The 24,449-nt window shown below is 45.2% G+C and overlaps 1 protein-coding gene across 3 annotated transcripts; it reads left to right on the top strand.

The window, feature by feature from the left end:
* The first annotated feature begins 8,352 nt into the window (after positions 1 to 8,352).
* LOC135518919 (guanylate-binding protein 1-like) lies at positions 8,353 to 24,119 on the top strand. 3 transcript variants are annotated; one of them, XM_064943870.1, is made up of 6 exons: positions 8,353 to 8,453; positions 11,450 to 11,597; positions 12,299 to 12,544; positions 12,988 to 13,090; positions 23,036 to 23,184; positions 23,326 to 24,118. In XM_064943870.1, the coding sequence occupies exons 2-6, from the start codon at positions 11,463 to 11,465 to the stop codon at positions 23,554 to 23,556; spliced, it is 864 nt and encodes a 287-aa protein (XP_064799942.1). In that variant the 5' UTR covers positions 8,353 to 8,453; positions 11,450 to 11,462; the 3' UTR covers positions 23,557 to 24,118. The 3 variants fall into 3 exon arrangements, with proteins under 3 accessions (XP_064799942.1, XP_064799944.1, XP_064799943.1); XM_064943871.1 differs by having other exon boundaries at positions 8,365 to 8,465; positions 23,326 to 24,119; XM_064943872.1 differs by lacking the exon at positions 11,450 to 11,597 and having other exon boundaries at positions 8,358 to 8,453.
* Positions 24,120 to 24,449: the final 330 nt, after the last annotated feature.

Raw genomic sequence — 24,449 nt, 5'->3', positions numbered from 1 at the left:
AACACTTGGTATGTAAAGCATGAACAACACGTTTTGATTATTTAATTGACCTCCAACATGATTGGCAATTTGTCTGAGATTGCTGGTGTTGTGAAGGACAGCACTGTGACAGGGGCCAACATCCCACAACTGGTTGGACTGGAGGATGGTACGGTGCTGTTGGAAAGCTATGGCTGGTAACAACACCTGACTCTGTACTTCAGACCACAGCTGGTTGGACTGGAGGATGGTACGGTGCTGGTGGAAAGCTATGGCTGGCAACAACACCTGACTCTGTACTTCAGGCCACAGCTGGTTGGACTGGAGGATGGTACGGTGCTGGTGGAAAGCTATGGCTGGTAACAACACCTGACTCTGTACTTCAGACCACAGCTGGTTGGACTGGAGGATGGTACGGTGTTGGTGGAAAGCTATGGCTGGTAACAACACCTGACTCTGTACTTCAGGCCACAGCTGGTTGGACTGGAGGATGGTACGGTGCTGGTGGAAAGCTATGGCTGGTAACAACACCTGACTCTGTACTTCAGGCCACAGATGGTTGTGCTGGAGGATGGTACGGTGTTTGTGGAAAGCTATGGCTGGCAACAACACCTGACTCTGTACTTCAGGCCACAGCTGGTTGGACTGGAGGATGGTACGGTGTTTGTGGAAAGCTATGGCTGGCAACAACACCTGACTCTGTACTTCAGGCCACAGCTGGTTGGACTGGAGGATGGTACGGTGTTGTTGGAAAGCTATGGCTGGCAACAACACCTGACTCTGTACTTCAGGCCACAGCTGGTTGGACTGGAGGATGGTACGGTGCTGGTGGAAAGCTATGGCTGGCAACAACACCTGACTCTGTTCTTCAGGCCACAGCTGGTTGGACTGGAGGATGGTACGGTGCTGGTGGAAAGCTATGGCTGGCAACAACACCTGACTCTGTACTTCAGGCCACAGCTGGTTGGACTGGAGGATGGTACGGTGCTGGTGGAAAGCTATGGCTGGCAACAACACCTGACTCTGTACTTCAGGCCACAGCTGGTTGGACTGGAGGATGGTACTGGTGGGTGCTGGTGGAAAGCTATGGCTGACAACAACACCTGACTCTGTACTTCAGGCCACAGCTGGTTGGACTGGAGGATGGTACGGTGCTGGTGGAAAGCTATGGCTGGCAACAACACCTGACTCTGTACTTCAGGCCACAGCTGGTTGGACTGGAGGACGGTACGATGTTCGTGGAAAGCTATGGCTGGCAACAACACTTGACTCTGTACTTCAGGCCACAGCTGGTTGGACTGGAGGATGGTACGGTGCTGGTGGAAAGCTATGGCTGACAACAACACCTGACTCTGTACTTCAGGCCACAGCTGGTTGGACTGGAGGATGGTACGGTGCTGGTGGAAAGCTATGGCTGGCAACAACACCTGACTCTGTACTTCAGGCCACAGCTGGTTGGACTGGAGGATGGTACGGTGCTGGTGGAAAGCTATGGCTGGCAACAACACCTGACTCTGTACTTCAGGCCACAGCTGGTTGGACTGGAGGATGGTACGGTGCTGGTGGAAAGCTATGGCTGACAACAACACCTGACTCTGTACTTCAGGCCACAGCTGGTTGGACTGGAGGATGGTACGGTGCTGGTGGAAAGCTATGGCTGGCAACAACACCTGACTCTGTACTTCAGGCCACAGCTGGTTGGACTGGAGGATGGTATGGTGTTGGTGGAAAGCTATGGCTGGCAACAACACCTGACTCTGTACTTCAGGCCACAGCTGGTTGGACTGGAGGATGGTACGGTGCTGGTGGAAAGCTATGGCTGACAACAACACCTGACTCTGTACTTCAGGCCACAGCTGGTTGGACTGGAGGATGGTATGGTGTTGGTGGAAAGCTATGGCTGGCAACAACACCTGACTCTGTACTTCAGGCCACAGCTGGTTGGACTGGAGGATGGTACGGTGCTGGTGGAAAGCTATGGCTGACAACAACACCTGACTCTGTACTTCAGACCACTGCCACAGCTGAAGCAGTACCAGAACTTCAGGTGAATGTCATTTACTTTGCATTGTATGAGGTTATTCTTCTTATCTAATATCGGGAGGTGAATTGATGTTGTGCAAGTGTAACAGTATAACTTTAGACCGGCCCCTCGCCCATACCCGGGCGCGAACCAGGGACCCTCTGCACACATCAACAACAGTCACCCTCGAAGCATCGTTACCCATCGCTCCACAAAAGCCGCGGCCCTTGCAGAGCAAGGGGAACAACTATCTCAATGTCTCAGAGTGACGTCACCGATTGAAACGCTATTCACCGCTAACTAGCTAGCCGTTTCACATCCGTTACACAAGGTTGCAATGTCTTCTGAATTCTTTGAGGGTTATTTCCTGTTTAACAGCTTCGATGCTCTGGAGCCATAGATGACCTGCCTGTACAAGCACCACCTGGACTGGACACAGCTAGACAAACTTACATGTATCTTTTTGAGAAGATCAGGAAGTTTTGTAATGAAAAGGCTATGAACATCACATGCCCTGCACCAAAGTCAAGGACAGGACAGAAGCAGGCTCTTTGATTATAGATTCCCTTGTTCATACGTGGTTCGGACGGACCAGTCCTCAGCACTATCTGCAGTGCCTCTATTCAAATGACTCTCTCCTTGCTGCTACTGTAGTGTTTTCATCCCGCTGCTCAGACACTTTACCCCTGATTGTATGCATATAACTTCCTCATCTATCACTGATATTGTTATTGATACTGTTCTTGTACATACTGTATATTATTTTATTTGTATTGATATTGATATTGATATTGATATATTTATTTATATCTATTTTCTGATATTGCTACTAGGCATGTAACCATTTGGCTGTACCATTTACACCTTCTGTAGAGACCCATCCACTTGGCAAAGATGTGGCTGGAGAATATATCATTTCTATCTTATGATCCATTCATTTAGACAAGTGTGTCTGGGTAAGCGTCATCTAATATTTATAATATATTTTTATATGAACACATTCTGTTTACCTGGAATTTTTCGTTATTGTAGGCCACTACTTTTATCACTTTTAGTCTTAATCTTTACTACACTATGCAGCACATGACCTCACATGTGAATCCTTCAAGAAATGGGTGGGGCTAAAGCTTTAGAGGGTGTGAACAATGCTGATTGGGTGTAGACAAAGAAGAGCTCTCCAGTAGTAGTACCAAATCATTCAGAGGCCGTTTTCTCAAAATTGAGGTTACATGTATATCAACTTTCAAAGCATAATTACTTTCCCATCGTTCCTCAAGAATGCAGTGTATGTTATACAGTTTTGTTTCTCTGTGTCTCTGCTTATATCCAATATAAAAAAATACAATTTAAAATGTTGCTACGTAAGACCGAATCAAGGTGGTCGGTCAAATACTGTTATTTCTGTACATGAGTATCTCTTTGAGGAGATATTAATATACACTCTATCACTGAAAACGTAGTAGGTCAAATCAAATTCTATTTGTCACATACACATGGTTAGCAGATGTTAATGCGAGTGTAGCGAAATGCTTGTGCTTCTAGTTCTGACAATGCAGTAATAACCAACAAGTAATCTAACTAACAATTCCAAAACTACTACCTTATAAACACAAGTGTAAGGGGATAAAGAATATGTACATAAAGACATATGAATGAGTGATGGTACAGAGCGGCATAGGCAAGATACAGTAGATGGTATCGAGTACAGTATATACATATGAGATGAGTATGTAAACAAAGTGGCATAGTTAAAGTGGCTAGTGATACATGTATTTCATAAAGATGCAGTAAATGACATAGAGTACAGTATATACGTATACATATGAGATGAATAATGTAGGGTATGTAAACATTATATTAGGTAGCATTGTTTAAAGTGGCTAGTGATATATTTTACATAATTTCCCATCAATTCCCATGATTAAAGTGGCTGGAGTTGAGACAGTATGTTGGCAGCAGCCACTCAATCTTAGTGGTGGCTGTTTAACAGTCTGATGGCCTTGAGATAGAAGCTGTTTTTCAGTCTCTCGGTCCCAGCTTTGATGCACCTGTACTGACCTCGCCTTCTGGATGATAGCGGGGTGAACAGACAGTGGCTCGGATGGTTGTTGTCCTTAATGATCTTTATGACCTTCCTGTGACATCGGGTGGTGTAGGTGTCCTGGAGGGCAGGTAGTTTGTCCCCGGTGATGCGTTGTGCAGAACTCACTACCCTCTGGAGAGCCTTACGGTTGTGGGCATAGCAGTTGCCGTACCAGGCGGTGATACAGCCCGACAGAATGCTCTCGATTGTGCATCTGTAGAAGTTTGTGAGTGCTTTTGGTGACAAGCCGAATTTCTTCAGCTTCCTGGGGTTGAAGAGGCGCTGCTGCGCCTTCTTCACGATGCTGTCTGTGTGGGTGGATCATTTCATTTTGTCTGTGATGTGTACACCGAGGAACTTAAAACTTACTACCCTCTCCACTACTGTTCCATCGATGTGGATAGGTGGGTGTTCCCTCTGCTGTTTCCTGAAGTCCACAATCATCTCCTTAGTTTTGTTGACGTTGAGTGTGAGGTTTTTTTCCTGACACCACACTCCGAGGGCCCTCACCTCCTCCCTGTAGGCCGTCTCGTCGTTGTTGGTAATCAAGCCTAACACTGTTGTGTTGTCCGCAAACTTAATGATTGAGTTGGAGGCGTGCATGTCCACGCAGTCGTGGGTGAACAGGGAGTACAGGAGAGGGCTCAGAATGCACCCTTGTGGGGCCCCAGTGTTGAGGATCAGCGGGGTGGAGATGTTGTTGCCTACCCTCACCACCTGGGGGCGGCCCGTCAGGAAGTCCAGTACCCAGTTGCACAGGGCGGGGTCGAGACCCAGGGTCTCGAGCTTGATGATGAGCTTGGAGGGTACTATGGTGTTAAATGCCGAGCTGTAGTCGATGAACAGCATTCTCACATAGGTATCACATAGGTATTCCTCTTGTCCAGATGGGTTAGGGCAGTGTGCAGTGTGGTTGAGATTGCATCGTCTGTGGACCTATTTGGGCGGTAAGCAAATTGGAGAGGGTCTAGGGAGTCAGGTAGGGTGGAGGTGATATGGTCCATGACTAGTCTCTCAAAGCACTTCATGATGACGGAAGTGAGTGCTACGGGGCGGTAGTCGTTTAGCTCAGTTACCTTAGCTTTCTTTGGAACAGGAACAATGGTGGCCCTCTTGAAGCATGTGGGAACAGCAGACTGATATATGGATTGATTGAATATGTCCGTAAACACACCAGCCAGCTGGTCTGCGCATGCTCTGAGGGCGCGGCTGGGGATGCCGTCTAGGCCTGCAGCCTTGCGAGGGTTGACACGTTTAAATGTTTTCCTCACGTCAGCTGCAGTGAAGGAGAGTCCGCATGTTTTGGTTGCGGGCCATGTCAGTGGCACTGTATTGTCCTCAAAGCGGGTAAAAAAGTTAGTTAGACTGCCTAGGAGCAAGACATCCTGGTCCGCGACGGGGCTGGTTTTCTTTTTGTAAACCGTGATTGACTGTAGACCCTGCCACATACCTCTTGTGTCTGAGCCGTTGAATTGAGATTCTACTTTGTCTCTATACTGGCGCTTAGCTTGTTTTTTGATTGCCTTGCGGAGAGAATAGCTACACTGTTTGTATTCGGTCATGTTTCCGGTCACCTTGCCCTGATTAAAAGCAGTGGTTCGCGCTTTCAGTTTCACGCGAATGCTGCCATCAATCCACGGTTTCTGGTTTGGGAATGTTTTAATCGTTGCTATGGGAACGACATCTTCAATGCACGGTCTAATGAACTCGCTCAATGAATCAGCGTATTCGTCAATGTTGTTGTTTGATGCAATACGAAACATATCCCAGTCCACGTGATGGAAGCAGTCTTGGAGTGTGGAGTCAGATTGGTCGGACCAGCGTTGGACAGACCTCAGCGTGGGAGCTTCTTGTTTTAGTTTCTGTCTGTAGGCAGGGATCAACAAAATGGAGTCGTGGTCAGCTTTTCTGAAAGGAGAGCGGGGCAGGGCCTTATATGCGTCGCGGAAGTTAGAAAAGCAATGATCCAAGGTTTTTCCAGCCCTGGTTGCGCAATCGATATGCTGATACAATTTAGGGAGTCTTGTTTTCAGATTAGCCTTGTTAAAATCCCCAGCAACAATGAATGCAGCCTCAGGATATATGGATTCCAGTTTGCAAAGAGTCAAATAAAGTTCATTCAGAGCCATCGATGTGTCTGCTTGGGAGGGAATATATACGGCTGTGATTATAATCGAAGAGAATTCCCTTGGTAGATAATGCGGTCGACATTTGATTGTGAGGAATTCTAAATCAGGGGAACAGAAGGACTTGAGTTCCTGTATGTTGTTGTGGCCACACCACGTCTCGTTAACCATGAAGCATACGCCCACGCCCCTCTTCTTACCAGAAAGATGTTTGTTTCTGTCGGCAGGTAGAAACTCCGATAGCGTCTCTCCAGTGAGCCATGTTTCTGTGAAGCAAAGAACGTTACAGTCTCTGATGTCCCTCTGGAATGCTACCCTTGCTCTGATTTCATCAACCTTGTTGTCAAGAGACTGGACATTGGCGAGAAGTATACTAGAGAGTGGTGCACAATGTGCCCGTCTCCGGAGTCTGACCAGAAGACCGCTTCGTTTTCCCCTTTTACGAAGTCGTTTTTTGGGTCGCCGGCTGGGATCCATTCCGTTGTCCTGGGTGAAAAGCAGAACACAGGATCCGCTTCGCGAAAGTCATATTCTTGGTCGTACTGATGGTGAGTTGACGCTGATCTTATATTCAGTAGTTCTTCTCGACTGTATGTAATGAAACCTAAGATGACCTGGGGTACTAATGTAAGAAATAACGTTAAAAAAAAAAACTACATAGTTTCCTAGGAACGCAAAGCGAGGCGGCCATCTCTGTCGGTATTTCATAGAGAAGAGATACGTCACAAGAGTCCCAAGTCAAGTAAGTAAGTGTTTGTCTTCGTGTCCATAACAAACATGCAACACTGGTCCGTTCTTTGCCATGTTGAAACCATTAATTTATCAGCTCTTGACTTGAAACATAAAACCTTTTTCTCTCCAGGTGACAGGTTTCACAGAGAGGAAACGCTTTGACTTCAGAAGCCCCCACTATGAGGAACAACACAGGTCTCTGTGGTTTCAGTATCGTGCCTCTGTGCAGTCTCTCACTCAACCAGCCAACATCCCTTTATTTCTCAATGACATTTCTGTGTAAATACTTAACCAGTTAATTGTTTTTGACTGCAATTGATTCGGCCCCTAAATAGTGGAAGACATCCTGGGTATGCTTGGGGAAATTTTGTTTCAAATGCACACAGCAATAGCTATAGGAATTGATACATTACATAAGTAGTTTTTTTATACTTTCAACAAATGTCATTTATGTAATTGTTATCTTAAATATTTGTTTGCTATGTTAGCAAATGGATGTTTTCTGTGAACATCCCATTTTAACATGTAAAATAATAACAAACATGACACGGTAAAGATGTATTCAGTGTTTACATTTATTTTCCAATTCTAATTGCTAAAAAAAACAGTTGTGTAAAATTGAGACGACATTAATCACGGACACTAAGGTATTTCCGTGTACACATGGGTGTCCTTGGGACGATCACGTATGTAAAACCCTGAGAGGAAGTTCCCATCCAAGCATGGGATGCTTCCTGTGGTATCGTTGAACAGGACCCGTCCTTAGTGCTTGTCGATATTTGGTCTAAGAGTTTGACCGCCCTTTCCGGGAAATGAAAGCGACTATAAGAGAACCAGTGTGGATGAGCATACAAGGTGTGTGTGCCCTGCTGTAAACTATGTAGACTTAGGGTGTGTGCTATGAATCACTGTTTTAAAAGTACAGGAACAGATACTAGATTAGATTAGATTACCTTTATTGTCTACTTAGGCAAATAAATACTTTCTTAAGGTCTCAGCACACAGTCAACTCACATAATGCAGTCAGATACAAACAGATACAAACAATTCACAGAATCAGAGAGAGGGTCAACACAGCAGGTCCAGGGCAAGGTACCACGTCCGGTGAACAGGTCAGGGTTCCATGGCTGCAGACAGAACAGCAGAACAGCAGACACTGGATCAGCAGCACGAGCAGGTACCTTGCCCTGGACCTGCTCGTGCAGGTGGTCAGCCAGCTACCACCCAGGACACCATCGCGGCCTGTAGAAAAGTATTGTTTGCAGGCCCCCCTACAACCAAATAGAGGATAATCAAGTCCTTATAAAAATAAAACTCTTATCAGTTTGGTTTATAGGCTAATGATTTACCTCAATCCTGATCATATTATTAAACACTTTCACTTTCACTGTATATGCGTTCTATAAAAGCTGCAAGATTTGAGCTGTAGACCACTTTTCAAGAAGAGCCTGAAACATCTCAAACGATTCAGCAAGCAACCTGCCTGCCCGAAAGCATCCACTCCTTCAAGGTAATTATGCATGTAAGTCAATCTCCAGGAGCACTACATCTGTAGCTCTGTCCATTGTATTACTATACCACTGTACCATGCCATTGTATTAGAAGAAATTGTTGCTCATTCAAGGCCCCACACGGGAGTCTTTCAATGGTGAACACCTTATGCCAGACAAATTAAATGAAATGTTTAAATGATTTCCTTTTTTGAAAATTGTCAGCGAGCAAAGAAAAATAGAAAATACATTTAAATTACTACAGTGACTTTAGTTCAACCTAGTCAATATATTTTAGCCTCTTGGGAAGGCTATGTTGGTTTCTAGTTTGAGTTTGAAATACTTGCTATATTAGAAGTTATAGGTTTCGTGTATGAGGAATATATATGCTGGGTTCAATGGAGGGTGAATGAAAGCCAGGTACCTGAAGAGTCACTAGGTAAGAGAAAAGACAATCACACTGATAAGGGTAGATAGCTGTGGATGAGTGATGAAATGGGGGCTGAGGTCAGGTCACATGAAGTGGGAAGGAACAGTTTATTACCCACATCACTTAACTTCCTGCCTAGCAACACAGGTGTAATGTTTGGAGAGAAGGAGGAGGGTATACATACTGGTGCTGGTGGGAGTCTTTTGTCTGTTCAGCAGTTGGACCTCATTGGGTGAATAAAACTGCTTTTAGCTTTTCCTTTTTTTGTCCGTCCGGTTCTAAATAAACAGAGTAAAAAAAACTAACATCTAAAAGAGGCATCCGACCGGGAACATACTGGTTTCATCAATGTTGTTTCAACGTTATTTCAACAACAACAAAAAGCAATGTGATGACATTGAATCAACTTGTAAAACTGATTGTATTTGCTAAATTTCATAATTATAACTTTTAATTTCAATCAATTGACATGGTTCACATTTTTTGTTGATTTCAGGTTGAATTCACATTAGTCGACAACTCAATCAAATATAAAAATCAAAACCAGTTAAACTGAAGTCTTCGACCAATTGGATAGTTCGGCCGTAATCCAAGAGGATGATAATCTGAAGGATGATAATCTGAAGGATGATGTGCTGAAGGATGATGTGTATCTCCATATTGGCAGCTTGAGGACATCATATTCACTATAATTTAAAATGTTCAAATATTTTTGATGAAAATTGAAGAGGGGCATTTGTTAAACATTTAATAAAATGTGTATGGCCTTTAGGCTACTTTAGAATATGCCAGGTGTTCACCGTTGAAAGTGGTGTGATAATAAATATAATAAATATTAAATAAAATATAATATGACAAGTAGTGACTTATAAAAGCTAAAAGCTAAAAGCTAATTCTTATTTTATTTTTTATTTATTTTTTATTTTACCTTTATTTTACTGGGCAAGTCAGTTAAGAACAAATTCTTATTTTCAATCACGGCCTAGGAACAGTGGTTTAACTGCCTGTTCAGGGGATGCCGGGTTAGCTGTTGCAAAAGCAGCAGCTACTCTTCCTGGGGTTCCACACAGAACACAGAACATGAAATATAATACAGAATGACATAATACAGAACATCATTAGCAATACCCTCTTAAGGATATGGAGACGCTAGCGTCTCAACTGGCCAATTGCTGGGGAAATGCAGAGCGCCAGATTCAAATAAAATTCTATAAAATTCAAACTTTCATTAAATCACACATGTAAGATACTCAATTAAAGCTACACTCGTTGTGAATCCAGCCAACATGTCAGATTTTTAAAATGCTTTTCGGCGACAGCATAAGAAGCTATTATCTGATAGCATGCACCCATCTGAACCAGTAGTAAACAAAAGAGCTAGTGTAGCAGGCGCTACACAAAACGCTGAAATAAAATATAAAACATGCCTTAGCTTTGACGAGCTTCTTTTGTTGGCACTCCAATATGTCCCATAAACATCACGATTGGTCCTTTTGTTCGATGAATTCCGTCCATGTATACCCAAAATGTCCATTTATAAAGCACGTTTGATCCAGAAAAAAACTGCTTTCCAATACACAACGTCACTGCAAAACATTTCAAAAGTTGCCTATAAACTTTGCCAAAATATTTCAAACTACTTTTGTAATACAACTTTAGGTATTTTTAAACGTTAATAATCGATCAAATTGTAGACGGGGCAATCTGTATTCAATACAGCAAGTAAACAAACCATGCTCCTTTTTTCGTCTTGCGCAACACTCAACAGGGTAACCTTGTTCCAGGAAGTGCTTCTTCTTCGTTGCACAAATTATTAATTTCAACCAAATTTAAAAGAGTGGTGACATCCAGTGGAAGTCGTAGGAACTGTAAAATGGTCCCTATCAAATATCCCTTGGCAAAGACAATAGAGGGAACGGTCAGAGGCAAAGAAGAAAAAAGAATCTGAACAGTTAGTCCTTGGGGTTTTGCCTGCTACATAAGTTATGTTATAGTCACAGACATGATTCCAACAGTTTTAGAAACTTCAGAGTGTTTTCTATCCACACCTACTAATCATATGCATATCATATATTCCTGGCATGAGTAGCAGGAAGTTGAAATTGGGCACGCTATTTATCCAAAAGTGAAAATGCTGTCCCCTATCCCAAAGAGGCTTTAGACAAGTACAGCTCAAAGACAGATCTACATAGGGAGTGGGAGCAGGTGTGACAGAAAATATCATATTGTAACCCAAGGATGTATATGAACACATTTTTATGAGATTTAATAGTCCTACAATGGTCAATTCCTTTTTAAAAGTCCAATTGAATTCCAGAACGTCAATGGATTCCAGACAATTTTGAAATTCAGGTATTCATGTAATGTTAAAAATCTGTGTTGGGTTGGACATGTGCGTTGCTACAGGTAATCAACTTGATGGAACTTGAAGGTGTATCTTCAGGATAATGGGCTGGTCTCATGGGAGAAAAAAATATGTTTTAATTGATACGGGTGAGAGATAAATAGCCCATGGTCCTTTAAGAAATGTTATTAGGATTTTTTTTTATCATTATTTGGCTAATTGGCTGCTGTACTATTTCAAAGATACCAGCTCAAAATGAACCCAAGTGTTAGAGAGTTCTGGTTCCAGTCCGGTCCGGCCAAAAAACAGGAGACACTCCACTCTTCAAGAACTGAGAAAATAAAGGATCTCCGGACTACTGTGATGAGGGAACCAGTGTATCTGATTGAGGTGAGACGTTGGTTTGTCAGGGAGTGAACGTTATTTATATTGAGGGATACGTGGATGGCCGTCCATCTGAGGAAAATATGTTTAAAATATATTTTTACCCTGGACCTCCCCCGAGCGTTTGAAAAAACAAACATGTAACCCTCCCAAAATTATAATTAAAACAAAGTAGCAGGGAATATTAAATCCCTTTTCAGTAGGCAATCAAGGTTGCAGTCCTGGGGCCGGATTCACAAAAACACTTCTTATTCAAAAATAACTAAAGAAGCTTCTTAAGAAAAACAGTAAGAATATCATGAGGGTAACAATTGTGATCGCTCCCTTAGACAGGCCACCATCTGGACAAATGATTTGTACTTTTAATGTGTTCTATTGTTTATTTTTTCTATTGTATTCCATCTTTGGAAATTGAAATATACAGATCATTTTTCTTTGATATGTAGCAATATTTATTTAAATGTTTAAATCATATATTGAAGATGTAAAGTATCATTTAAGGGTATCATAATAACAACACGAGTACGCTTAATATATTTTATTTGTACTTAAATTCAAAGAAAATACATTAAATATATTAAGTGTGTCCAATTTAGTATGACAAATAATAAGTATATATATATAAAATAATCTAAAAGTATTGGGATGGCCACAACTCAATATAAACCGTTCAATAAGATGTGCCCCACTCTTTCCGATTTAACAAGGCGACTCACCAAAGATTGCACAATTCAACCGCCCTCGGTTATGTCCAGTCTGACCCAGCAGTTTCTACAGTGATGATGGAGGAACCAGTGTGTCGGATTAAGAATGACATCGCTCGTGTGTTTGGGCCCCTGGAGGAGGCTTTGAGTCATGGATCCTATATTCACCCAGGGGGTTACAAAGACTTCCATGACAACCTACAGGAGCTAACCAAGCAATACAGAACAGAGAGAGGCAGGGGAGTTATGGTACGTATGAGGACGGGGGGGACGTGGGGGGACGGGGGACGGGACAGGGACGGCGGGGCATGGGGGACGGGGATGGGCTGGGGATGGGGGGGGGGACAAGACGCGGGGGGGGGGGGGCATGGGGGGGGGGTCGGGATGGGGGGGGGGGGGGGGGACGGGGGGATGGGGACGGGGGCGGGGGACAGGGCGGGGACAGGGGACAGGGGACGGGACGGGGGGAGACCGGGGGACGGGGGACAGGGGACGGGACGGGACAGGGGGGTACGGGGGGGACGGGGACGGGGGACAGGGGGACTAGCATTTAAACACATGTCCATGTTTCATACAATAACCATGTAACTGCTCTTAAGTGTATTAGTCCTTTTAATAGCTGCTCTGGTGTTATTTGTGTGTGTGCGTGTGTGTGTGTGCGTGTGTGCCTGCGTGCGTGTGTGTGTTTTCAGAGTGAGGAACTATTGAGAGAATATCTGGATGAGAAGGCTAGAGTGGGGAACACTATCCTCTTGGTCGACCAGACTCTCAGCAAAGAAGAACACAAGAGTGAAGGTAAAGTCTGCATCATAATAACTCTGCCATTTGAGTTGTGTGATCAGTTCCAAATGGCCTAGACTATTAACAATCAAATAATTAACTTACATTTAAAAACAAAAAATCAACTGGGGGGGGCAGGAAATGGAAAAAAAAAAAATATTAAGGCATTGTACATGTTTCACTTTTTAAAAAATCAAATAACCATTCAAATACTTAAATAAAAGTACCTAAATAAAAGTCCAAACCAAAAGGTTGCTAGATTGAATCCCTGAGCTGACAAGGTAGAAAATCTGTTGTTCTGCCCCTGAACAAGGCAGTTAACCCCCCGTTCCTAGGCTGTCATTGTAAATAAGAATTTCTTCTTAACTGACGTGTTAAATAAAATAAAAACTGCACACTTCTTAACTTCATCCACAAATGAGTCCTTCGGTAGATTACCTTCAGTAAAAAAAACAATGCCATTTTTTACCTTTATTTAACCAGGCAAGTCAGTTAAGAACAAATTCTTATTTTCAATGACGGCCTAGGAACAGTGGGTTAACTGCCTGTTCAGGGGCAAAACGATAGATTTGTACCTTGTCAACTCGGGGGTTTGAACTTGCAACCTTCCGGCAACTAGTCCAACACTCTAACCACTAGGCTACCCTGCTGCCCCATGATCAACTACAACCTAGTGCCGGTGATAAAGCTTGAGAACAATGTTCAGCCATGATGGTAAAAATATGATCAATACAGGTTGATTGTGGTGTTGAACCTATGCTCAGGTTGGTAGTGTCATAACCTGGGTCAGGTTGCGTATTGTATTTTGTCCAGAGAAAGACGATTTGTGCCTAGCGGACAATACATTTCCCTGTTTTCATCAGATTCCTTATCCAACATTTCACAAATTTCATGAAGTTATTTCACATCAGTGTAGCAGCAGCGTGCTAGTTTATGTTTCCAATGCGGGTAAATGCACCGCTTCTATTTCATTCAAAATGAAGTCCTTGCATTGTTTGAGTGGAATCGATAAAAGACAGTGCTGTGCCAAGGCTTTTGAATGTCAATCACCTTATTCGTATCGGCAGACTCAACAGCCTTGGTTTCTCAAATGACTGCCTCGCCTGGATCCCCAACTACTTCTCAGATAGAGTTAAGTGTGTGAAATTGTAAGGCCTGTTGTCCGGACCTCTGGCAGTCTCTATGGGGGTACCACAGGGTTCAATTCTCGGGCCGACTCTTTTCTCTGTATATATCAATGATGTCGCTCTTGCTGCGGGCGATTCCCTGATCCACCTCTACGCAGACGACACCATTCTGTATACATCTGGCACTTTCTTGGACACTGTATTAACTAACCTCCAAACAAGCTTCAATTCCATACAACACTCTTTCTTCTGTGGCCTCCAACTGCTCTTAAACTCCAGTAAAACCAAATGCATACTTTCATCCGTTCGCTGCCCTCACCCGCCCGCCCGACTAACATCACTACTCTGGACGGTTCTGACTTAGAATATGTTGGCAACTACAAATACCTAGGTGTCTGGCTAGACTGTAAACTCTCCTTCCAGACTCATATTAAACATCTCCAATCCAAAATTAAATCTAGAATCGGCTTCCTATTTCGTAACAAAGCCTTCTTCACTCATGCTGCCAAACATACCCTCGTAAAACTGACCATCCTACCGTTCCTCGACTTCGGCGATGTCATTTAAAAAATAGCTTCCAAAACTCTACTCAGCAAACTGGATGCAGTCTATCACAGTGCCATCCGTTTTGTTACCAAAGCCCCTTATACCACCCGCCACTGCGACCTGTATGCTCTAGTCGGCTGGCCCTCGCTACATATTTGTCGACAGAACCACTGGCTCCAGGTCATCTACAAGTCCATGCTAGGTAAAGCTCTGCCTTACCTCAGCTCACTGGTCACGATAACAACACCCACCCATAGCATGCGCTCTAGCAGGTATTTCACACTGGTCATACCCAAAGCCAACACATCCATTGGCCGCCTTTCCTTCCAGTTCTCTGCTGCCAATGACTGGAAAGAATTGCAAAAATCACTGAAGCTGGAGACTTATATTTCCCTAACTTTAAACATCAGCCATCTGAGCAGCTAACCGATCGCTGCAGCTGTAGATAGCCCATCTGTAAATAGCCCACCCAATCTACCTACCTCATCCCCATATTGTTTTTATTTACTTTTCTGCTCTTTTGCACACCAGTATTTCTACTTGCACATCATCATCTTCATCTGCTCATCTATCACAGTAAAGAGACAATCTGGAGGCTATATACAGTAAAGACACAAAATGGAGGCTATATACAGTAAAGACACAAAATGGAGGCTATATACAGTAAAGAGACAAAATGGAGGCTATATACAGTAAAGAGACAACATGGAAGCTATATACAGTAAAGAAACAATGTGGAGGCTATATACAGAAAAGAGACAATATGGAGGCTATATAGAGTAAAGAGACAATATGGAGGCTATATACAGTAAAGAGACAATATGGAGACTATATAGAGTAAAGATACAATATGGAGGCTATATACAGTAAAGAGACAATATGGAGGCTATATACAGTAAAGAGACAATATGGAGGGGAGGGGGTATATACAGGGGGTAACAGGGGGTACAGGGGGTAACGGTACCAGGTCAATGTGGAGGGGTATAGGTTAGTTGATGTACAGTACATGTAGGTTGGGTATATATAGGGGGTAACGGTACCAGGCCAATGTGCAGGGGTACAGGTACCAGGTCAATGTGCAGGGGTACCGGTACCAGGTCAATGTGGGGGGGTACAGGTTAGTTGATGTACAGTACATGTAGGTAGGCTATATACAGTGGGTACCGGTACCAGGTCAATGTGCAGGGGTACAGGTTAGTTGATGTACAGTACATGTAGGTTGGGTATATATAGGGGGTAACGGTACCAGGTCAATGTGCAGGGGTACAGGTTAGTTGATGTACAGTACATGTAGGTTGGGTATATATAGGGGGTAACGGTACCAGGTCAATGTGGGGGGGTACAGGTACCAGGTCAATGTGCAGGGGTACCGGTACCAGGTCAATGTGCAGGGGTACAGGTTAGTTGATGTACAGTACATGTAGGTTGGCTATATACAGTGTGTACCGGTACCAGGTCAAAGTGGGGGGGGTATAGGTTAGTTGATGAAAAGTACATGTAGGTTGGCTATATACAGTGTGTACCGGTACCAGGTCAAAGTGGGGGTATAGGTTAGTTGATGTACAGTACATGTAGGTTGGCTATATACAGTGGGTACCGGTACCAGGTCAAAGTGGGGGGGTATAGGTTAGTTTATGTACAGTACATGTAGTTAGGTAGGCTATATACACTGGGTACCGGTACCAGGTCAATGTGGGGGGGTACAGGTTAGTTGATGTACAGTACATGTAGGTTGGGTATATATAGGGGGTACCGGTACCAGGTCAAAGTGCAGGGGTACAGGTACCAGGTCAATTTGCAGGGGTACTAGTACCAGGTCAAAGTGGGGGGTATAGGTTAGTTGATGTACAGTACATGTAGGTAGGCTATATACAGTGGGTACTGGTACCAGGTCAATGTGGGGGGGTAACGGTACCAGGTCAATGTGCAGTGGTACAGGTACCAGGTCAATTTGCAGGGGTACAGGTTAGTTGATGTACAGTACATGTAGGTAGGCTATATACAGTGGGTACAGATACCAGGTCAATGTGGGGGGGTACAGGTACCAGGTCAATGTGCGGGGGGGTACAGGTACCAGGTCAATGTGGAGGGGGGGTACAGTTACCAGGTCAATGTGGGGGGGGGTACAGGTACCAGGTCAATGTGGGGGGGGGGTACAGGTTCCAGGTCAATGTGGGGGGTACAGGTACCAGGTCAATGTGGGGGGGTACAGGTACCAGGTCAATGTAGGGGGGGGTACAGGTACCAGGTCAATGTGCAGCGGTACAGGTACCAGGTCAATGTGCAGCGGTACAGGTACCAGGTCAATGTGGGGGTTACAGGTACCAGGTCAATGGGGGGGGGGTACAGGTACCAGATCAATGTGGTGGGGGGGGTACAGGTACCAGGTCAATGTGCAGCGGTACAGGTACCAGGTCAATGTGCAGCGGTACAGGTACCAGGTCAATGTAGGGGGTACAGGTACCAGGTCAATGTGGGGGGGGTACAGGTACCAGATCAATGTGGTGGGGGGGGTACAGGTACCAGATCAATGTGCAGCGGTACAGGTACCAGATAAATGTGCAGGGGTAGCAGGTACCAGGTCAATGTGCAGCGGTACAGGTACCAGATCAATGTGCAGGGGTACAGGTACCAGATCAATGTGCAGGGGTACAGGTACCAGATCAATGTGGTGGGGGGGGGGGTACAGGTACCAGATCAATGTGTGGGGGGGGGTACAGGTACCAGGTCAATGTGGGGGGGGTACAGGTACCAGATCAATGTGGTGGGGGGGTACAGGTACCAGATCAATGTGGTGGGGGGGGTACAGGTACCAGATAAATGTGCAGGGGTACAGGTACCAGATCAATGTGCAGGGGTACAGGTACCAGATCAATGTGCAGCGGTACAGGTACCAGATCAATGTGCAGCGGTACAGGTACCAGATAAATGTGCAGGGGTACAGGTACCAGGTCAATGTGCAGGGGTACAGGTACCAGATCAATGTGCAGGGGTACAGGTACCAGATCAATGTGCAGCGGTACAGGTACCAGATCAATGTGCAGCGGTACAGGTACCAGATCAATGTGCAGCGGTACAGGTACCAGATAAATGTGCAGGGGTACAGGTACCAGATCAATGTGCAGGGGTACAGGTACCAGATCAATGTGCAGCGGTACAGGTACCAGATAAATGTGCAGGGGTACAGGTACCAGATAAATGTGCAGGGGTACAGGTACCAGATCAATGTGGGGGGGTACCGGTACCAGATAAATGTGGGGGGGTACAGGTTAGTTGATGTACAGTACATGTAGTTAGGCTATATACAGGGGATACAGGTACCAGGTCAATGTGCAGCGGTGCAGCGGTACAGGTACCAGGTCAATGTGGGGGTGTACAGGTACCAGGTCAATGTGCAGGGGTACAGGTTAGTCTTTTTGGGTTATTGTACCACCAACTGAATTTTGCTCTGCCAGGAGTTCCCCTGAAGTAACCCCTCATGTTTCACCAGTAGGTCTGATGAGTCTTCTCAAGGGTTCCCTCGTGTTTCACCGGTAGGTCTGATGAGTCTTCTCAAGGGTTCCCTCGTGTTTCACCGGTAGGTCTGATGAGTCTTCTCAAGGGTTCCCTTGTGTTTCACCAGTAGGTCTGATGAGTCTTCTCAAGGGTTCCCTCGTGTTTCACCAGTAGGTCTGATGAGTCTTCTCAAGGGTTCCCTCGTGTTTCACCAGTAGGTCTGATGAGTCTTCTCAAGGGTTCCCTCGTGTTTCACCAGTAGGTCTGATGAGTCTTCTCAAGGGTTCCTCGTGTTTCACCAGTAGGTCTGATGAGTCTTCTCAAGGGTTCCCTCGTGTTTCACCAGTAGGTCTGATGAGTCTTCTCAAGGGTTCCCTCGTGTTTCACCAGTAGGTCTGATGAGTCTTCTCAAGGGTTCCCTTGTGTTTCACCAGTAGGTCTGATGAGTCTTCTCAAGGGTTCCCTCGTGTTTCACCAGTAGGTCTGATGAGTCTTCTCAAGGGTTCCCTCGTGTTTCACCAGTAGGTCTGATGAGTCTTCTCAAGGGTTCCCTCGTGTTTCACCAGTAGGTCTGATGAGTCTTCTCAAGGGTTCCCTTGTGTTTCACCAGTAGGTCTGATGAGTCTTCTCAAGGGTTCCCTCGTGTTTCACCGGTAGGTCTGATGAGTCTTCTCAAGGGTTCCCTCGTGTTTCACCGGTAGGTCTGATGAGTCTTCTCAAGGGTTCCCTCGTGTTTCACCAGTAGGTCTGATGAGTCTTCTCAAGGGTTCCCTCGTGTTTCACCAGTAGGTCTGATGAGTCTTCTCAAGGGTTCCCTCGTGTTTCACCGGTAGGTCTGATGAGTCTTCTCAAGGGTTCCCTGGTGTTTCACCAGTAGGTCTGATGAGTCTTCTCAAGGGTTCCCTCGTGTTTCACCAGTAGGTCTGATGAGTCTTCTCAAGGGTTCCCTCGTGTTTCACCAGTAGGTCTGATGAGTCTTCTCAAGGGTTCCCTTGTGTTTCACCAGTAGGTCTGATGAGTCTTCTCAAGGGTTCCTCGTGTTTCACCGGTAGGTCTGATGAGTCTTCTCAAGGGTTCCCTCGTGTTTCACCAGTAGGTCTGATGAGTCTTCTCAAGGGTTCCCTCGTGTTTCACCAGTAGGTCTGATGAGTCTTCTCAAGGGTTCCCTTGTGTTTCACCAGTAGGTCTGATGAGTCTTCTCAAGGGTTCCTCGTGTTTCACCGGTAGGTCTGATGAGTCTTCTCAAGGGTTCCCTCGTGTTTCACCAGTAGGTCTGATGAGTCTTCTCAAGGGTTCCTCGTGTTTCACCAGTAGGTCTGATGAGTCTTCTCAAGGGTTCCCTTGTGTTTCACCAGTAGGTCTGATGAGTCTTCTCAAGGGTTCCCTCGTGTTTCACCGGTAGGTCTGATGAGTCTTCTCAAGGGTTCCTCGTGTTTCACCAGTAGGTCTGATGAGTCTTCTCAAGGGTTCCCTCGTGTTTCACCGGTAGGTCTGATGAGTCTTCTCAAGGGTTCCCTCGTGTTTCACCAGTAGGTCTGATGAGTCTTCTCAAGGGTTCCCTCGTGTTTCACCAGTAGGTCTGATGAGTCTTCTCAAGGGTTCCCTCGTGTTTCACCAGTAGGTCTGATGAGTCTTCTCAAGGGTTCCCTCGTGTTTCACCAGTAGGTCTGATGAGTCTTCTCAAGGGTTCCCTCGTGTTTCACCGGTAGGTCTGATGAGTCTTCTCAAGGGTTCCCTCGTGTTTCACCAGTAGGTCTGATGAGTCTTCTCAAGGGTTCCCTCGTGTTTCACCAGTAGGTCTGATGAGTCTTCTCAAGGGTTCCTCGTGTTTCACCAGTAGGTCTGATGAGTCTTCTCAAGGGTTCCTCGTGTTTCACCGGTAGGTCTGATGAGTCTTCTCAAGGGTTCCCTCGTGTTTCACCGGTAGGTCTGATGAGTCTTCTCAAGGGTTCCCTCATGTTTCACCAGTAGGTCTGATGAGTCTTCTCAAGGGTTCCCTCGTGTTTCACCGGTAGGTCTGATGAGTCTTCTCAAGGGTTCCCTCGTGTTTCACCAGTAGGTCTGATGAGTCTTCTCAAGGGTTCCCTCGTGTTTCACCAGTAGGTCTGATGAGTCTTCTCAAGGGTTCCTCGTGTTTCACCGGTAGGTCTGATGAGTCTTCTCAAGGGTTCCCTCGTGTTTCACCAGTAGGTCTGATGAGTCTTCTCAAGGGTTCCCTCGTGTTTCACCAGTAGGTCTGATGAGTCTTCTCAAGGGTTCCCTCGTGTTTCAGTAGGTCTGATGAGTCTTCTCAAGGGTTCCTCGTGTTTCACCAGTAGGTCTGATGAGTCTTCTCAAGGGTTCCTCGTGTTTCACCGGTAGGTCTGATGAGTCTTCTCAAGGGTTCCTCGTGTTTCACCAGTAGGTCTGATGAGTCTTCGTGTTTCAAGGGTGAGTCCTCAAGGGTGTTTCACCGGTAGGTCTGATGAGTCTTCTCAAGGGTTCCTCGTGTTTCACCGGTAGGTCTGATGAGTCTTCTCAAGGGTTCCTCGTGTTTCACCAGTAGGTCTGATGAGTCTTCTCAAGGGTTCCCTGGTGTCTTTCACCAGTAGGTCTGATGAGTCTTCTCAAGGGTTCCCTGGTGTTTCACCAGTAGGTCTGATGAGTCTTCTCAAGGGTTCCCTGGTGTTTCACCAGTAGGTCTGATGAGTCTTCTCAAGGGTTCCCTGGTGTTTCACCAGTAGGTCTGATGAGTCTTCTCAAGGGTTCCCTGGTGTTTCACCAGTAGGTCTGATGAGTCTTCTCAAGGGTTCCCTGGTGTTTCACCAGTAGGTCTGATGAGTCTTCTCAAGGGTTCCCTGGTGTTTCACCAGTAGGTCTGATGAGTCTTCTCAAGGGTTCCCTGGTGTTTCACCAGTAGGTCTGATGAGTCTTCTCAAGGGTTCCCTCGTGTTTCACCGGTAGGTCTGATGAGTCTTCTCAAGGGTTCCCGTGTTTCGTGTTTCAGGGTTGGAACCCGTGTTTCACCAGTAGGTCTGATGAGTCTTCTCAAGGGTTCCCTCGTGTTTCACCGGTAGGTCTGATGAGTCTTCTCAAGGGTTCCCTCGTGTTTCACCAGTAGGTCTGATGAGTCTTCTCAAGGGTTCCCTCGTGTTTCACCGGTAGGTCTGATGAGTCTTCTCAAGGGTTCCCTCGTGTTTCACCGGTAGGTCTGATGAGTCTTCTCAAGGGTTCCCTGGGTACAATATCCTTCTGAGCTTCAATTTACCTTTACTACCTGGCAGAAAGCCTTCGTTGAATTGAAGATGTTTAATGCAGGTAAAAAAACAAAACAAGTTAATGCTATTTTCTAAATCACATATAAAAAAAAAATAATTCTGAGGATTTGTGCACTCACTGATCATACCTGGGCATCTGGATTGACGAACAGGCTTTCCTACACAAAACATGTTGACCAGTTAAGTTAAAAGAAATTGAGAATTAAAATAGGCTTCCTGTACAAGAACAGATCATGCCTTTCATTAAATAGACAAAATAAATAATTCAATCAACACTTATTCCATAATCGACTATGGCAATATGATCTAAACCAGTGGTGCGCAACTCCACCAGATTGGAGTCATACTTTGTCTCCATCCGTAGAAAACACAGCTTTGATTAATCAAATTGCGTTCTAAACTGAAGATCATGATTAGGTGATGATTGGAGTCAGGTGTGTTAGCTGGGGCAAAACCGTGACACCTGTCAGGCCCTCGAGGACTGGAATTGTCCACTCCTGATCTATATGAATGCAGCTTCTACTGTATTGGAGCCCTTAGACACAGTTTACCATAGAGCACTACGTTTTATTAAGGGCGATAGGTTAAAGCACACGTCAAATCAAATCAAATGTATTTATAAAGCCCTTCGTACATCAGCTGATATGTCAAAGTGCTGTACAGAAACCCAGCCTTAAACCCCAAACAGCAAGCAATGCAGGTGTAGAAGCACGGTGGCTAGGAAAAACTCCCTAGAAAGGCCAAAACCTAGGAAGAAACCTAGAGAGGAACCAGGCTATGAGGGGTGGCCAGTCCTCTTCTGGCTGTGCCAGGTGGAGATTATAACAGAACATGGCCAAGATGTACAAACGTTCATAAATGACCAGCATGGTCCAATAATAATAAGGCAGAACAGTTGGAACTGGAGCAGTTGCAGGGCCAGGTGGACTGGGGACATCACTGCATTTTGTATCAAAAAGTAGACTGGCCCTCTTTGAGGTCTTGTAGATCGATGCATTGCACTTTGTTTATGAAGCCCTCTCACATAAACTCCCATCATACCTTACTACATTGTTGACGTACAGGCATATGTCTGCCAGACCCGGGAACAGGGATGGCTAATATTGGAGACCCTGTAAAAGAGACCTTGGTCTCAGTGTGACTTCCCTGTTTAAAAAAATAATACTAATAAAAACTATTTAAAAACAAACATATACAGCGCAAAGCTGAGAGACTTTCAATTGGGATTTCAATTACCTCTGCTGAGTGGGACAATGCCTGAGATCCACTGACACATTTCCCCTGGTAATGGCATTGAATCTGTGTGTCTCTCTCTCTCTCTCTCTCTCTGTCTCTCTCTCTCTCTCTCTCTCTGTCTCTCTCTCTCTGTCTCTCTCTCTGTCTCTCTGTCTCTCTCTCTCTCTCTGCCTCTCTCTGCCTCTCTCTCTTTCCCTCTCTCTCTCTCTCTCTGTCTCTGTCTCTGTCTCTCTCTCTCTCCGCCTCCCTCTCTCTCTCTCACCCTCTCTCTCTCTCTCACCCTCTCTCTCTCTCTACAGTGGAGAGGGTGAAGAAGGAGGCAGCAGAACAGGCTCGGAGAGCGGCAGAAGAGCAGATTCAGATTCAGCAACAGCTGATGGAAAAGATTGAGAAAGAACGAGAGATCACCAAACAGGAATTTAAACAAGTGCTGGAGGCCAGATTTAAGGTATTTAATGAAGGAGAGGGAGATATTTTCTGTTATCCCTTTTATATATCTAGAGAAAAACCTTTACCACACCATTTTCTTAGCTAACTGGCTAGCAAGGTCAGGTCTACTTGTTCATTTGTTTTCATTATTCCATTTCAGGAGCTGAAGGAGCGAACGGATAAAGGCTTTAAGGAAATAGGAGAATACCTGGAGAAAAAACAAAACGCCATTCAAAGTAACGATAATCCACCTCCTCAAAATAATGTCTCCAAAATGTTGGATGGAGTTGGGACTATTTGTTCCTTTGTTCCTGGCGTTGGCACTGCGATTGGGGGCGGTCTTATCGCCAGTGCCAAAGCTTTAGACTACGCTTCAGAACTCGTAAAGTAACTGTCAGATTTTTATAAAATATTATTACCTATTATGAATAAAAATAGGAGGGAAATATTTTCCTTAAAAAAGAAAAGAAAAAGGTCATGAGGTTTGTTTTCTGTGTTGGACTGGTGTGGGTCTGTACAGAAACAGAAGGGTGTTAGTGTATACCAGTCATTGTATATATTCATGCAAGTAGACCACTGATTGGCCAGCTTTGCTAATGATGCAGGATGGCATCATTCTCTATGAGGAAATAGAGCACATTTTTTAAACTAGGTTAGAGATACAAAGTTTGACGTTGTTTAAAAAATATTAAAAACTCAAATTTATGATTTGGCCACAATTACGAGTATTGGAAGAGTCAACAACAGTATTTCGGTATGAGCTAACAGAATATGTACGATTTCCACTGGACAGTTACTTTAAATGGGGCAACAGCCAAAATGCATACTGTACTTTGTAATGGAAACAAATAAGCGGCACTTGGCCAGCTGAAAGCCAGGCTCCTCAGGATGTTATTGGCTAGCTGAAGGCCAGCTGAAGGCCAGGCATCTCAGGATGTTCTTGGCTAGCTGAAGGCCAGCTGAAGGCCAGGCATCTCAGGATGTTCTTGGCCAGCTGAATGCCAGGCATCTCAGGATGTTCTTGGCCAGCTGAATGCCAGGCATCTCAGGCTGTTCTTGGCTAGCTGAAGGCCAGGCATCTCAGGCTGTTCTTGGCCAGCTGAATGCCAGGCATCTCAGGCTGTTCTTGGCCAGCTGAAGGCCAGGCATCTCAGGCTGTTCTTGGCTAGCTGAAGGCCAGGCATCTCAGGCTGTTCTTGGCTAGCTGAAGGCCAGGCATCTCAGGATGTTCTTGGCTAGCTGAAGGCCAGGCATCTCAGGCTGTTCTTGGCTAGCTGAAGGCCA

This window comes from Oncorhynchus masou, chromosome 29 (genome assembly GCF_036934945.1).
Source record: "Oncorhynchus masou masou isolate Uvic2021 chromosome 29, UVic_Omas_1.1, whole genome shotgun sequence".
Taxonomy (NCBI): domain Eukaryota; kingdom Metazoa; phylum Chordata; class Actinopteri; order Salmoniformes; family Salmonidae; genus Oncorhynchus; species Oncorhynchus masou.
This window is presented reverse-complemented; position numbering and strand designations above follow the sequence as displayed.